At 37.1% G+C, this 13,340-nt stretch overlaps 1 protein-coding gene across 1 annotated transcript; it reads right to left on the reverse strand.

Annotated features, from left to right (window-relative positions):
- Nucleotides 1-2,828: 2,828 nt before the first annotated feature.
- LOC128029384 (zinc finger FYVE domain-containing protein 1) lies at nt 2,829-11,820 on the reverse strand. The gene is made up of 11 exons (XM_052617144.1): nt 11,612-11,820; nt 10,286-10,790; nt 9,139-9,356; nt 8,074-8,180; nt 7,554-7,662; nt 6,057-6,154; nt 5,863-5,980; nt 5,611-5,781; nt 5,290-5,479; nt 4,532-4,630; nt 2,829-4,418 (listed from the first exon to the last, which is right to left on the reverse strand). The coding sequence occupies exons 1-11, from the start codon at nt 11,726-11,728 to the stop codon at nt 4,186-4,188; spliced, it is 1,965 nt and encodes a 654-aa protein (XP_052473104.1). The 5' UTR covers nt 11,729-11,820; the 3' UTR covers nt 2,829-4,185.
- Between the last annotated feature and the right edge of the window lie 1,520 nt (nt 11,821-13,340).

Consider the following 13,340-nt stretch of genomic DNA (forward strand, 5'->3'; position numbering starts at 1 on the left):
TTGTTGGATCAAGATTTCTCTCCCCTCATTACTCATTTATAAATATCTAAAACATATTTTTTTCCCCCATAATTTTCTGTGGTGAACCTAATTATATGTTTAATTAGGATACACACACACACACACACACACACACACACACACACACACATATATATATGTGTGTATATTTATTTATATATAATTAAATCTTTGTATTGAATTTAAACTGAATAAATAATTATATTTCAAAAATCAATTCACTGACATGTATATATGTATATATATATAATTATATAACTCAATTATAAATATAAAAAAATATGAATTCCCATATGTAATGCAAATATGATGAGGACCACTACAGGAAAGAATTTTTATTTATTTATGCTTATTTACTTTTTTTTTTTATGTGAAATGTGAATGTTTTTAAGATTTAATAGATATTTATAACAGAAATTGTCCTAAGTGTAATTTCATCTAATGCAATTATTGTATTGATATTGCATATATATATATATATATATATATATATATATATATATACGAAATCATAATTAAGACTGAAATAGGTGTAATTTTCTGCATTCTTATTTTTTTTTCAGTCATATATTTTATTTATTCTGTTTACATGAGATTTAAACAGTGATTGCTCTGTGCTGCTCCATTATTCTGTATAGTTCCTCTCGTTCACTACAATCTAATAGAGCCCCTCGTAAAGATTTATGAATGGACTTTAAAAAGAAAAATGAATGGTCACAGACCATCAACCACACAGATTGGCAGAAGTGACTATCAGTGCCTGTTTGTGTCTCAGCAGAAGCTGAGGATCAGCAGTGTTAAATGGACCCAAGCAAGGCACCATGTCTTCCCAAAGGAAGCCTGAGACTCTTCTCTTACTGTCCTGTACCCACAGAGGGTCTGTGTGGATGAAAACAAGACAGTGCGGGATGAGTTTCCATGGATTCGAAAAGCAAAACAGCCATTAATAAACATCTAAAAGAGCCACAGTAAGCAGAAAAACACAGGGCTTCCAGTATGAAAAAAAAGAGACTGGTGAGTATATAAGATTCTGCATTGATGCATCCACTGCAGTTTCAATTTATTTTTTGGCAACGTGCTTTGTTCCCTAAGCAGGCTATTTGCAATCCATATGTGAATTAAAATTAAACAACGACCCGAATTAAGTTTAAACCAAATGGAGAGTGTCTGTCTGTCAGTGCTGCTCCATCTGAAATAATGAATGAAATGGGGATTAAGGAATTATAATAACGCTTTCTGCTGAACCGGCACGTGGTGTTGGTTTGGTCGGCCGGAGCTCAGTCCTAGCACGTGCACCTGCTGGAGGAGATGACAGCGTCCTGCAGTCAACTAATCTGTCCGTGCAAATAATGTTATGCATTTTATGAGTCTGATAAACAAGCTTATAGTGAAATATAATGATTAAGACTGCAGCCAAATATCATATAACAACATAGAAGTAACAATTAACAGCCCTGCAGATCTTTTGCCTCTCTCCATTTTTTTGGAATTAAGGGAGACCGGGGCTAGTTGTGACAAAGTATATGAAACATAAAGACCAAATCTACACCGATAATATAAATCCATCTTGAATTTTAAAATTGAAGTGTTTCCTGTCATGATGAATGTATGAGGTGTGAAATGTGTCAGCAGTGCATTACAACACTTCTTGTGCTCCAGACTGTTTTCTGGTGCACCAATCTGGAGTCAGGAAACATGGGGCTATTTTCATCCGTTCATCCTTAAATCAACCAGAGCTGGAGACTGCAGTTTTTGGCCGTGTGTTGAGTGAGTGAGGTCTATTGTCATGGTCAAAAATCATAAAAATTAAGTTTTAATATTTGTAAAAAAAAAAAAAAAAAAAAAAAAAACTGCCACAATGTGAGAAATCCTAAATCAATGGTGACTCAGTGGGTCTCTTTCTGAGAGCAATGTTGCCTCCCTCTGCTGGTTACAGTGCAGTAGTGCATTTTTATTTTAATATTATTATATTATTTATTAATATTTTATTTTTTCAACTTAATTTTGAGTTTTTGCATTTTATGTGCTTTATCATCATCATCATCATCATTTAAAATATTTCTATAAATATTTTATTTCAACTCCTCATGATTTGTAACATTTAATCATTTTAGTTCATAACTACTGATTAGCAATGATTCACGGACCAAATATTTCCATTTTATGTTTAATGTTCTCGGGGCCACTTGTTTTAAAGTTTTACTGAAAATAATGTGGAATGAATAACATTTTTAACTTACATTAACAAATAATTATATAGAAATTACTGACAGATTAACTGATGAATGAACGTCGGAATCTACTAAAATGTACATTTGTGTCATCAAACATGTCTTATTATCATCAATTTTGAGAGCATTGATATAAAAAATTAAACACATTTACATTACTATTCCAAAGTTTTAAGAGTAAGATTTAAAAAGTAAATTAACACTTTTATTCAAAACTTAATTAGAATGACATTATATTTCTAATGTTACACAACACTTCTATTTCAGTATCAGAAACTGAAAAACACATTGTTGATCACTAAAAGGACTGATATAAGAGAACTGTGTCAGTTATGATCCTGACAGTCACCTGACCCCATCAGCAGCCCTGTGTGTGTGTGTGTGTTACAGTCTCCTGCAGATGTGATGAGGCAGACAGTAACGGAGGAAATGTGAGTACAGCCTCCATGATTTAAACCAGATTTCATCTATTTAAGCCCATCTAGACCTCTACAGACCTCGCGTCTGTTCACTTACAGAGCTAGAAGTCAGTCCTTTCCACTGATGTCTGTTATCTTGTGAATCAAGAGGTCAGGCTGTTTTGAAACAACTTTAATGTTCTGATTAAAAGCCAGTCAAAACATAGATTGCAGGATTGTCAAATGCAGGTTCGCTTGTATGCAATTAAAACCATTGCTTTGGTTAAATCCCTTCATAGAAGACTACAATGTTCAATTCCAGATAAAAAATATAAAAAGCAGAATCATAAAAAAAAAACATAAACATCACAGCTAAAGGGATAGTTTATCCAAAAATGAAAACTCCCTCATGACCCGTTTAAGACCTGTTTAAGTTTCTTTCTTCAGTTGAACACAAAAGATGATATTTTGAAGATTGTTTGTAACTATATATATATATATATATATGGAAGTGTACTATGGATACGAGGATATCATTTTCATTTTTGGGTAAATTATCTCTTTAAGAAATTCCACATGGATTCTCTCCAGTCAAATATGAATAAAGTGCCATATATAAGCCATTTTATGAGCTGTACAAACATTATGAGTTATCCTGCTGTCATCTGCACTGAGTTTAGTGTAAGTCTGTATTAAATGTCACACACTCACCGCAAGAGAGTGGTTGAGATGCATCAGGCACTATAAATGATGGAGAATAATTCAGTTTTCATTATATATATGCACTCTTGCATCTTATGTATTAGGTTATATGGCTCTCAACTAAAGTAATAGTAAACATTAGGTAAAGTGCAGTTATTTGAGAAAAATGTGTAGTAAAGGCGAATGCAGATAAAAAATACAACGAGATATGAACTCAGAGGATTCAGCACATGATAAACTACACTGCTTAACTTCACTTCTGTTCCTGGAATAAAATATTAAACTGTTTTTTGTAATTAGATTAGATGTGAACATCTCCTACTTATCTCAAATGATAATTAACTGTGTACTAGATGTGTTCATTTTTACTGCTCTTGCTCACTGTCTCTTCGTCTGCTTTGCAGGTTATTTCTTATCTTCGGGATAGAAACATTAATATGTTTAATCAAATTAATTTACAGAAAAACACTTTTAGGAGACAGTTTGCATTCAGCACTACAGTCAATTAGCTAGAATCTATTAAAACTATTAACGGCAGTATTTTCTATTTTCCTCTTTTTAATTTCTGCAGCAAATCTCACAAAAAAAAAAAAAGTTTATTCATCCTGCAGTCAAAAGGAATATAAAAAATGCTTAAGACAATTTTTGTTTGTTTTTTCCTCTATTGATTTTGAAGATGAAATATAACCCAGATATCTTCATCCTCTAACTTTGCAGCTAACGCTTTGGAGAGCCTGAGTGTTTGTCTATGCCACTGCAGTGGGTTTCATACCCCCCCCCCCCCCAGCCGTGATTACAGTGGTTGAGGCTTGAAAACTGCTCCAGGCTGTATTTCAAAGGGAATCCCTGCGGTCAGCGCAGCCGTCACACACTCGCACAGGGTGGTCCCAGCCTCGAGACGGCACTGGCCTGGTCTTAGTCGAGCAGTTCCCACACACTCCCTGACCGCATGCCCGGCAGTGGTGCTTGTGTATGCTGGGGGTGAAGGGTTTGGCACAGCTGTGGCACTGGGTGATCTCCTGGTCTGGGATCCAATAGTCTGGTCTCGCAACTCCCTTTACTAAACCTGAAGACAGGATATGACGTAAAAAAAAAAAAGAAAACTCTCTCGTGCTCTGCATTATATATCATACAATTCTCTAGGGTTAATTCAGAGTGTATTTAAGTGGCAAAACTCACATAGGGGGTAGTCCACTGCGGTGGAGACCATATCCAGTGTTGACTGAGCTACTTCTGCCACCCTGCGGGCGACTAGTGCCCGGGGTTCTGTGACAGCCACTGCAGGGGAGAGAATATAGACCATTAAAAACTGGTTTGGAAAGCACAACTCAACTCAATAACCCTGGAGAATATTGCATATTTTTTTTTTTTTTTTACAAGACCAAAAATTCTGCATGGTGCATGGAAAGCAATGTGTGTCTGAAGTTGTACCCAGTTTTTGGACACAGTAGGAGCGTTTTCAACACTGATAATAATCAATGCTCCAAATCAGCATATTAAAATGATTTTAATCCAGTAAAGATTGGGGTAATGATGCTGAAAGTTCAGCTTTATAAATTACATTTGTCAACAGTAGATTTTGCTAGCTGTATTATTATTGACTGCATCTTGTTTGCATTGTCTTTACTTGATCCAATTGTTTTTTTAATAGAACACTGTATGATTTGTACTATGTAATTATTACATTTTCTGGCTAATTTGGGTACATTTACGGGAATGTTTTATTAATGTACAATGCCCCTGCCAACTAAAAAAAAAGTTTTATATTTATATTTTTAAATTGTAAAAATAATGCACAATATTACTGTTTTACTGTATTTTTGATCAAATAAATGCAGCCTCTGTAAGCATAAGTGAAAAAGGCTTGCCAACCCAACACCTTTGGTAGGTAATGTAAACTTAGGAAGTGTAAGAATTCCTCCAGAATAAGTGCTCACCCTGTCCAGTGTGCTGGGGTCCTTCCTGCTGGTAACAGGCATCACAGACTCGTACAGGGGTGCCGCCCCAGCCCCTCTCGGGCACTGGCATGCTGTGAGTGGAGCAGGCCTGACAGAAACCCTCCCCACAAGCCCGACAGTGGTGTTTCCTCTCCGCCTCCTCAAACGCTCTCTTACAACCATTACATTCCTAAACAGACAAAAAAATCGATTTGATTGACATTTTGAAATCTTTTGCATGCTATGAAATTCGGAAATTTGCATAAATGAGTGTAATCTGACATTGTCTTTCATCTATTCGTATAGGGCATGTCGACTCACAAGGATTTCCGAGTTGGGTTTCCAGTAGGGTGGAGCCACCCGGTCTGTGAGCCAGGCGGTGACGGCTTTAGTTGGGCCTGAGCTGTATTCTGTCACTGATTGGATTATATAAGTCATTCCATCCAAAACCCGCTGAGCTGCATTCTGATGGTCTATCTGGAAGGCATCGGTCTACAAGCACAAATACAACATTAACCACCGTGAGCATCAGTGGAGTCAGCACATGGATGGGACACAGGAAAAACAACTCACCCCCTGCCAGACATGCTTGACCTCTGGCCGCACCACACTGCTCTCTGGATCCTGGTTACCCAGCCAGTACTGTCTACTCCGGTAGATGATGCCACAACTGGGACACTCTAAAACATATCTGTAGAACAAGGGTTCAGAGCTTGGACGAGGATCAGCTTCAGAGGCTGGTTTCAGTAAGAAAAACTCTTACTCACCCTGACCACGCGTACTTGGCCAGACCAAGCCATGGGTTCTCTGAAGAGGCAGAGGTTTTTGGTATGACAATCACTTCTCTTCCGCTCTCATAGCACCTCTGCATGGATAAAAGAAATGGTTTATCATCCTTTTTAATGTCTATCATCCGTCTATTACCCTATCTTTTCAGATTGAGAATCCATATAGGACAGTTTTTGCAAACGGATTAACCTGAAAACTCAATTAACAGAGAAAATAGGTGGCGAATCTCATGAACTCGAAGCGCAGTTTGAATTTAAATTAAATTTTCTATGACATGAAAAAAAAAGACATGTTGGCCCCGCCAAAATGAATATCAATAGTGCAACAAAAATTAAACAAATAAAACAACAATAACGAATAAATTATATAAAAAATAAAAAAACACCAAAAAAATAAAAAGATTTTACTAATCAAAATGAAAATAAAAACCAAAAAAAACTACAAACACAAGATTCAAAATAAAAATGATAAAAATAACTAATACAACTATTTGTATAGCGCTTTTCTCGATTCTAATTTTTTCAAAGCAGCTACACAGAAGATTATAGTGTCCCTATTGTGCCACTTCTAATATTGCCTTTCATGCAGTGTGTAATGTAGCTGTATGACTGTGAATGTAAACGATTTGCAAAGTTGTGAAGCCGAAAGTGCATGATAAATAAAGTTATTGTCTCCCAAAATAAAGAATCTGCTCTAATCTACAGCCTAAACAAGTCATCGGTAACTTGAAGCAATATATTTGCATAATTCCCGCCTATGTTCTACATTGGCCGGCTGCGAACAACTTGACCCCGCCCACAAACACGTCCTTTTATTGACAAGTGATGTTTATATTTTCTATCACTGTTCAAAATACAGATCTATGGCATTGCGCTGTAGGCGGTATACCAGTCACAACAGACTGGGCCATCTGACCAATCAGAGCAGAGTAGGCTCCCGGAAAGGAGGGGTTTAGAGAGACTGAATCCGATAACTTCTTTGAACGAGTGATTTGAGAATCACTGGAAAATGAGATGATATGAAATGTATATTTTGAGAAAACGTAAGCAATTTTGGACATTGCATGCATTTAATCCTATTAGACCCAAAACAATATTAGGAACCTTAAAAATAGAAAGTTCCTACATTATATTTAGGAGTAACTTCAATTAAAAAAAATAAATAAATAATAATAATAATAGTAATAATTCCATAAAAAACTTAGAAACACACACAAAAAAATTAAATAAAAACTCCAGATACAACAACAAAACATTAAGTAATAAAAAAGTAAAACAAAAAAAATAAAACTTTATTTAGGGCCCCACCTAAAAACAAAACAAAACAAAACAAAAAAATATACAAAAGCACAAACAAACTAAAACAAAAAAGATCAAAATGAAACAAAAAAACTGAATAGACAACTAAACTAGATAATACAAAACAAAACACATTGATTTGGACCTTAAGAACTGGCCATGACCGTGAGATCTTACCTTACAAATGAGAACTTTATTGTTGTATTGGTGGGCATACTGGCATAATCCATCAGCCCTGTGTGGGACCCCGTCTTTCTGGTGGTTCATGCCGTTCTTACACCGAACACTAAAGCCATGGGATTTTGGAGAGGTTAGTTATGATTCGGAAGTTCTTAAGTATTCTTTAAGAGTACGGCTCTATTAAATCACACACACACACACACACACACACACACACACACACACACACACACAAGCTAAAACAATAACAAACGACTCGAGATCTAATTACAGTCATGTGCAACTCATTTCCATATATTTGTTTTGCATGCTGAATAGAGTTCCTATTTCTTTATTAACTGCAAATCATAACATTATGAAGTGGCTCAGTGTTGATGTGATGAAATTAGAGTCTGATGTGTGACAATGCAGCAATTTTCTTAATTTATTATGCATCAAACATAACGCATCCGTGCATTCAACACAACCTGCAATTAAAAAAAGGCCACAGCCTGAAGAAATGCCTGTGTGGACTTACTTGCAGCTGAGACAGACTGATGGGCAAGTGAAATATTCATCAGGAAAGAAGGAGCATATGCTGATTTTGTCATCTGAGATCTCGCCACAGAACCTGTCGCTCAAGGCCTGAGAGAGAGCAGAGCAGAGGAGAGGAGTCCAGTCAAGAGCAAGCATACACTCACCCAGAAAAGTAGTTTAGGACACTTAAATCACACTTAAGTCCTTTACTCTTTAAAAGTTTGGGATTGGTAAGATGTGTTTAAGATGTAATTTATTGGATTTAAAACATGGTAGAAACAGCCATATTGTGAAATATTATAATAATTTAAAATAATGGTTTCCTATTTTAATATATATTAAAATATTTTTTTTTCCTTTGATAACTAAGGAACCATTCCACCAGGTTTTCACATGATCCTTCAGAAAACATTCTGATAAGCTTTATTAGTATTTAGTATTTATTTATTTTGTTTTCATTTTAAATTTCGTTAAAATTGTACTTTTTACTTAAGATCTAATTATTTTAGCGCATCAAGATAAACTGAATGTTTTTTTTTTGTTAACTGTGATATATATATATATATATATTTTTTTTTTTTTCCATTACCAGAAAGTTCCAAAGAATGTCAATTACTTAAAACAGAAATATTTTGAAACAACTTAAAAGCCACTATTTTGTTATTATTTAAATATTCATCAATTTAACACAATCTTTCTGAATATATGTAAACATTTATACATTTATCTGTAAAAAATAAATCATGCTTACATAAAACTTTTGAATGATAGTGTATGTTTATTTAAAGAGGGAGTCAAAAGCACCACTTTTATGGTTCTTTAAGTCATTTTTGGAACTTGACAGAAGAGAGCATCGTGAACATTCTGCTAAACTTCTCCTTTTGTGTCCCACAGAGGAAATAAACTCACACAGGTTTGAAATGAGAATGAGTAAATTATGATTACATTTTGAACTGTTAGATACAAATTATCGAACCAAATATGAAAGCTTTTCATGTCTAAATTAGTTTTTTTGGGGGGTTGGGGACTCTACACACACAGAGAAAAGTCTGAGGAGCTACTGTACCTGCAGTGCACTGAACACAATGGCCGGCTGGCGTGGGGCTCGCTGGGATGTGTTGTTCACCTGCTGATTGACTATCTGCACTAACTGGGAGTAGTCTGTGGGGGGAGTGATGGTTTGGGTGCCCACGTACTGAATGGAGCTGAAGGCGTCTGTGCTCTGGCCCAAATCATGGAAGCGCTTTTGCAGCAGAGTGTCTGCTTGCCCCGGGACAGAGCCATCTGCATAAGAAAACAAGACCTTATTTCTCTAGCCTGACACACTTCATTGGACGGCACTAATTCAATTGTTTCAAAATAAAAAAAGATGAAGAAACATTTACAGACACTTGGTTTCATAAGATTTTTCTACCATATTAAAAAAAAAAGTTTAATTATGAAACTTGTTCTAACCAGTAGGTAAACAGTAAAAACATATCGAAATACACTTTGAATACATGTGAGAGCACAATTAAAAAAAATATTTAACTGTAAAAATATTTATTTTTTGTATAAAATATAATGGATTATTAATTTGGGTTTTTTCCCCAGGTTTTTTATTTTTCTGTAAAGTTGAATGCATTACATGATTTTGATTTGGAGGTGATGATTCATTTTGTAAAATGATTTATTAAAGTGTTGTAGTAGTAAAATATATATATATATATTTTTTTTTTTTTCAAAAAAATTATGATAAAAGATAGTCTCAGACAACTGAAGGTTTTATTTTCAAGAATTTCATTCTTTTAAAGAGGATTTTTTTCTCATTATGATATCAGGACATCATGCATTTAAGTCTTTGTTTGTATGCATTACATTTTTTTTTTTATTATTAAAATTAAATCTCTCTGAAATTTTGTCATTTGACTACAGAGACAAGACATTTTTTTAAATTCTCATCACTAAGCAGAAATAATAGCAGGAACGATGAAACAATCGAGCTTCAAATAAAGCCTGGTTTGACTGACAACTTGGATTTTTCTAGTGGATTCTCCACTATTCTGAAATTCAGGACTTTTTCAAAGACCCCCAAAGTTCAAACCACAATCTCTTTGCCGCAGGCTAATCATACAACAGCCTATGGCAACAACATGTATCAGGAAAATGCTGTATTCATCTTGATAAACACAGCAGGCCTTGTAAACAGTGAAAGTCTGCTTGCTCTGACTTACCCTGGCCTAGCAGCTGAGTGCGAAAGGTCTCCTGGAAAACTATAACAGCAGGTCCCAGGCTGGAGAGAGGCACGTCCAGCCCGCAGCGGCTAGACAGAGCGCGGAGCTCAGGTGTGAAGTGCTTCAGGTAAGCGGCCGACGCGCTGCCGAGGAACTGGAACATGTCGTTGTGGAGCCTCTCGGCCCGCGTGCGGTAGATGGCCACGTCCGATACGGCCAGGACCTTCAGCAGCAGACGCATCCGGCGGTTCTGTTGACTGGCGGCACCGAGCAGGCCCTCCGTGTCCAGCACGATCAGGTTCAGACGCGGCTCGTAAGCGGCCCAGATGCCCACCGTGCAGGAGGACGGAGACGGAGACGTGAGGAACACCTCCTCGCCGTCGAAGAGCACGTGATTGAGAGTGTGAGACTTGCCATCGCCCGTGTTGCCAAAGATGGACAGCACTTTGACTCCTTGAGCGGCGCTGCAGCCCAACTTCTGCAAAAACTGAGCTTCATTCTTCACCTGAGAGAGAAAGAGTACAAGAGAGATCAAGTTTACAGAAACTGTCACACTATCTACATGACTGTCTATCTATCTATCTGTCTGTCTGTCTATCAATAAGTATGTCTGTCTGCCTACATGTGTTATCGGATGCAAATTCAGGATGAGTTTGCAGAATTGTGTGTTAATGGTTTCTCTTGGACGCTTGTCCTACCTGTCTGTCTGATTATTTGTCTATCACCATTTGTAAGGATCTTAAAGCGACCGATCACCCAAAAATGACAATCATTATGCTATCGTGAATGAGTCACCCAGCCTTTTGTGTTCCACTGAAGAAATAAAGTCATATGGGTTTGAAACAACAAAAGACTAAGTGCATAATAAAGCTTAATTTCAGGGTCTCTATAAAGAAAAAAATGTATCTCAGTGACAGCAACTGATAACTTTCAGACTGGTTCCTGAAAACACTTTAAACTCTCCAAACTCCAGCTAATAGGTGACATAATATTACCAAAGTACATCAGAATAACATGTTAAAGCCATGACATGAATGTACGTGACAAAAAGAGACCCGAACAACACAAACCCTTGATATAATCAATGGCTAAAGATCACATGTCAGTGAGAACCCTAAATGTTGTCAAAAGACAGCTCTTCCGTGTGATTAACTTATACTATCAGTTCAGGCTTGGTTCATCGGTGTATTATTTATTTTACACACTCTATAATTAGTTACCAGCCTGCTCGTGAATTGACAAACACCTATCAAAACAAACCAAGACAAAGCATGTGCTGTTTACCTAATAGCGCGATAGCTAACACAGAAGCTAACAAAAACAAACCTGCAAGCTTTCGTTTTCGTCCACCAGGAGAAAACTCCGTTCGTTTTCCTTCTCCTCGTCTATTTTAACAGGCCCGAGAGAAATCTCTTCCATATCTTTCTGTAGCATTTCAGACATCGTGATTTAAAACCATCACACCTCTCTGGAAAGCTAGTTGGACTACAACTGTCCCAGGACTACAGTGCTACAGCTGTGCTGAACTCAAGAGGGCGCTGTTGCTACTCTTTCAGCCGCTCTCATACTATTGGCTTTCATTGTGGATTATTCAGTATTTTGCCGTCCTCTAGTGGCTTTTCTGTCGCTATTCTCTCAGCAGTCTTTGTGTGCAAAATACAGAAGTTTGTCCAGGTCAATAAAAACAAGTCACCATGATACGAAGCTCTCACATTAAATCATTATTGTATGATTAAAAAAAATCTAAGTTTTGTAAAACTGGTAAAAACTTAATTGGTAATTGCACACATAATATAACTAATGTTTCATTTTAGTAAACGAATTGATTGCAGTGCAATATCTTAAATTGAAGATTAGCTCAACTCTAAAATCCCCTAAAACTGCACCAATTCGGCTGTGTTCCCTTATGAATTAACAGGACATTTGGGTTCAGAGCCATTTCATAGAGCTTGCTAAGGTTCATTAAGGTTCATATTCAGATGTAACTGTGTTAAAGAAGACGTGCTGCTCAAATCTCGAAACACTCTTCATTAACTGCAAGCCGTTCTATTCGCCGCGGGAGTTTCACTCGTTCATTCTGGTCAGTGTTTACATCCATCCGCAAGCGCACGTGAGCTCAGCTTTACAGAAACTCGCTGATCAGATCACAGAGACAGAACAACAACACCCGGACTCTGTTTTAATCATTCTCGGGGACTTTAACAAAGCCAATCTGTCCCGTGAACTGCCAAAATACAGACAGCATGTTACTTGTCCCACAAGAGACAGTAATATATTGGATCACTGTTACACCACAATAAAGGATGCATTTCACTCTGTTCCACGAGCAGCTTTGGGACGTTCTGATCACCTTCTGGTTCATCTAATACCATCCTACAGGCAGAAACTAAAATCAGCTAAACCTGTATCAAGGACTGTAAAAAGATGGACTAATGAAGCAGAGCAGGATTTACAATCTTGTTTTGACCTCACTGATTGGAGTGTTTTTGAAGCTGCTGCCACCGATCTGGATGAACTCACAGAGACCGTAACATCATATATCAGTTTCTGTGAGGATATGTGTATTCCTACAAAGACTCAACTAATTTACAATAATGACAAACCGTGGTTCACTGCAAAACTCAGACAGCTCCGTCAGGCCAAAGAAGATGCTTACGTGAAGGGGGACAATGTCTTGTATAAACAGGCTAAATACACATTGGAAAAGGAGATCAAAGTGGCAAAGAGGAATTATTCTGAAAAAATAAGGACTCAGTTCACTTCCAACGACTCCGCATCAGTGTGGAAAAGTCTAAAGAAGATCACCAATTACAAGACACCACCCCCCAGCACCGTAGAGAATCAACGACTGGCAGACGATCTGAACGAGTTTTACTGCAGGTTTGAAAGAACACCCATCACCTGCCCTGAACGCCTCCCCCAACAACCATTCACACCCTTCACAACTCCTGCAACCAGCCCTGAATGCCTCTCCAAACTACCGTTCACACCATTAACAGCTCCTGCAACCCATCCTGAACACCTCTCCAATCAAGCACTCTCACCATTCTCACCT

The sequence above is a fragment of the Carassius gibelio genome, chromosome A15, assembly GCF_023724105.1.
Source record: "Carassius gibelio isolate Cgi1373 ecotype wild population from Czech Republic chromosome A15, carGib1.2-hapl.c, whole genome shotgun sequence".
NCBI lineage: Eukaryota > Metazoa > Chordata > Actinopteri > Cypriniformes > Cyprinidae > Carassius > Carassius gibelio.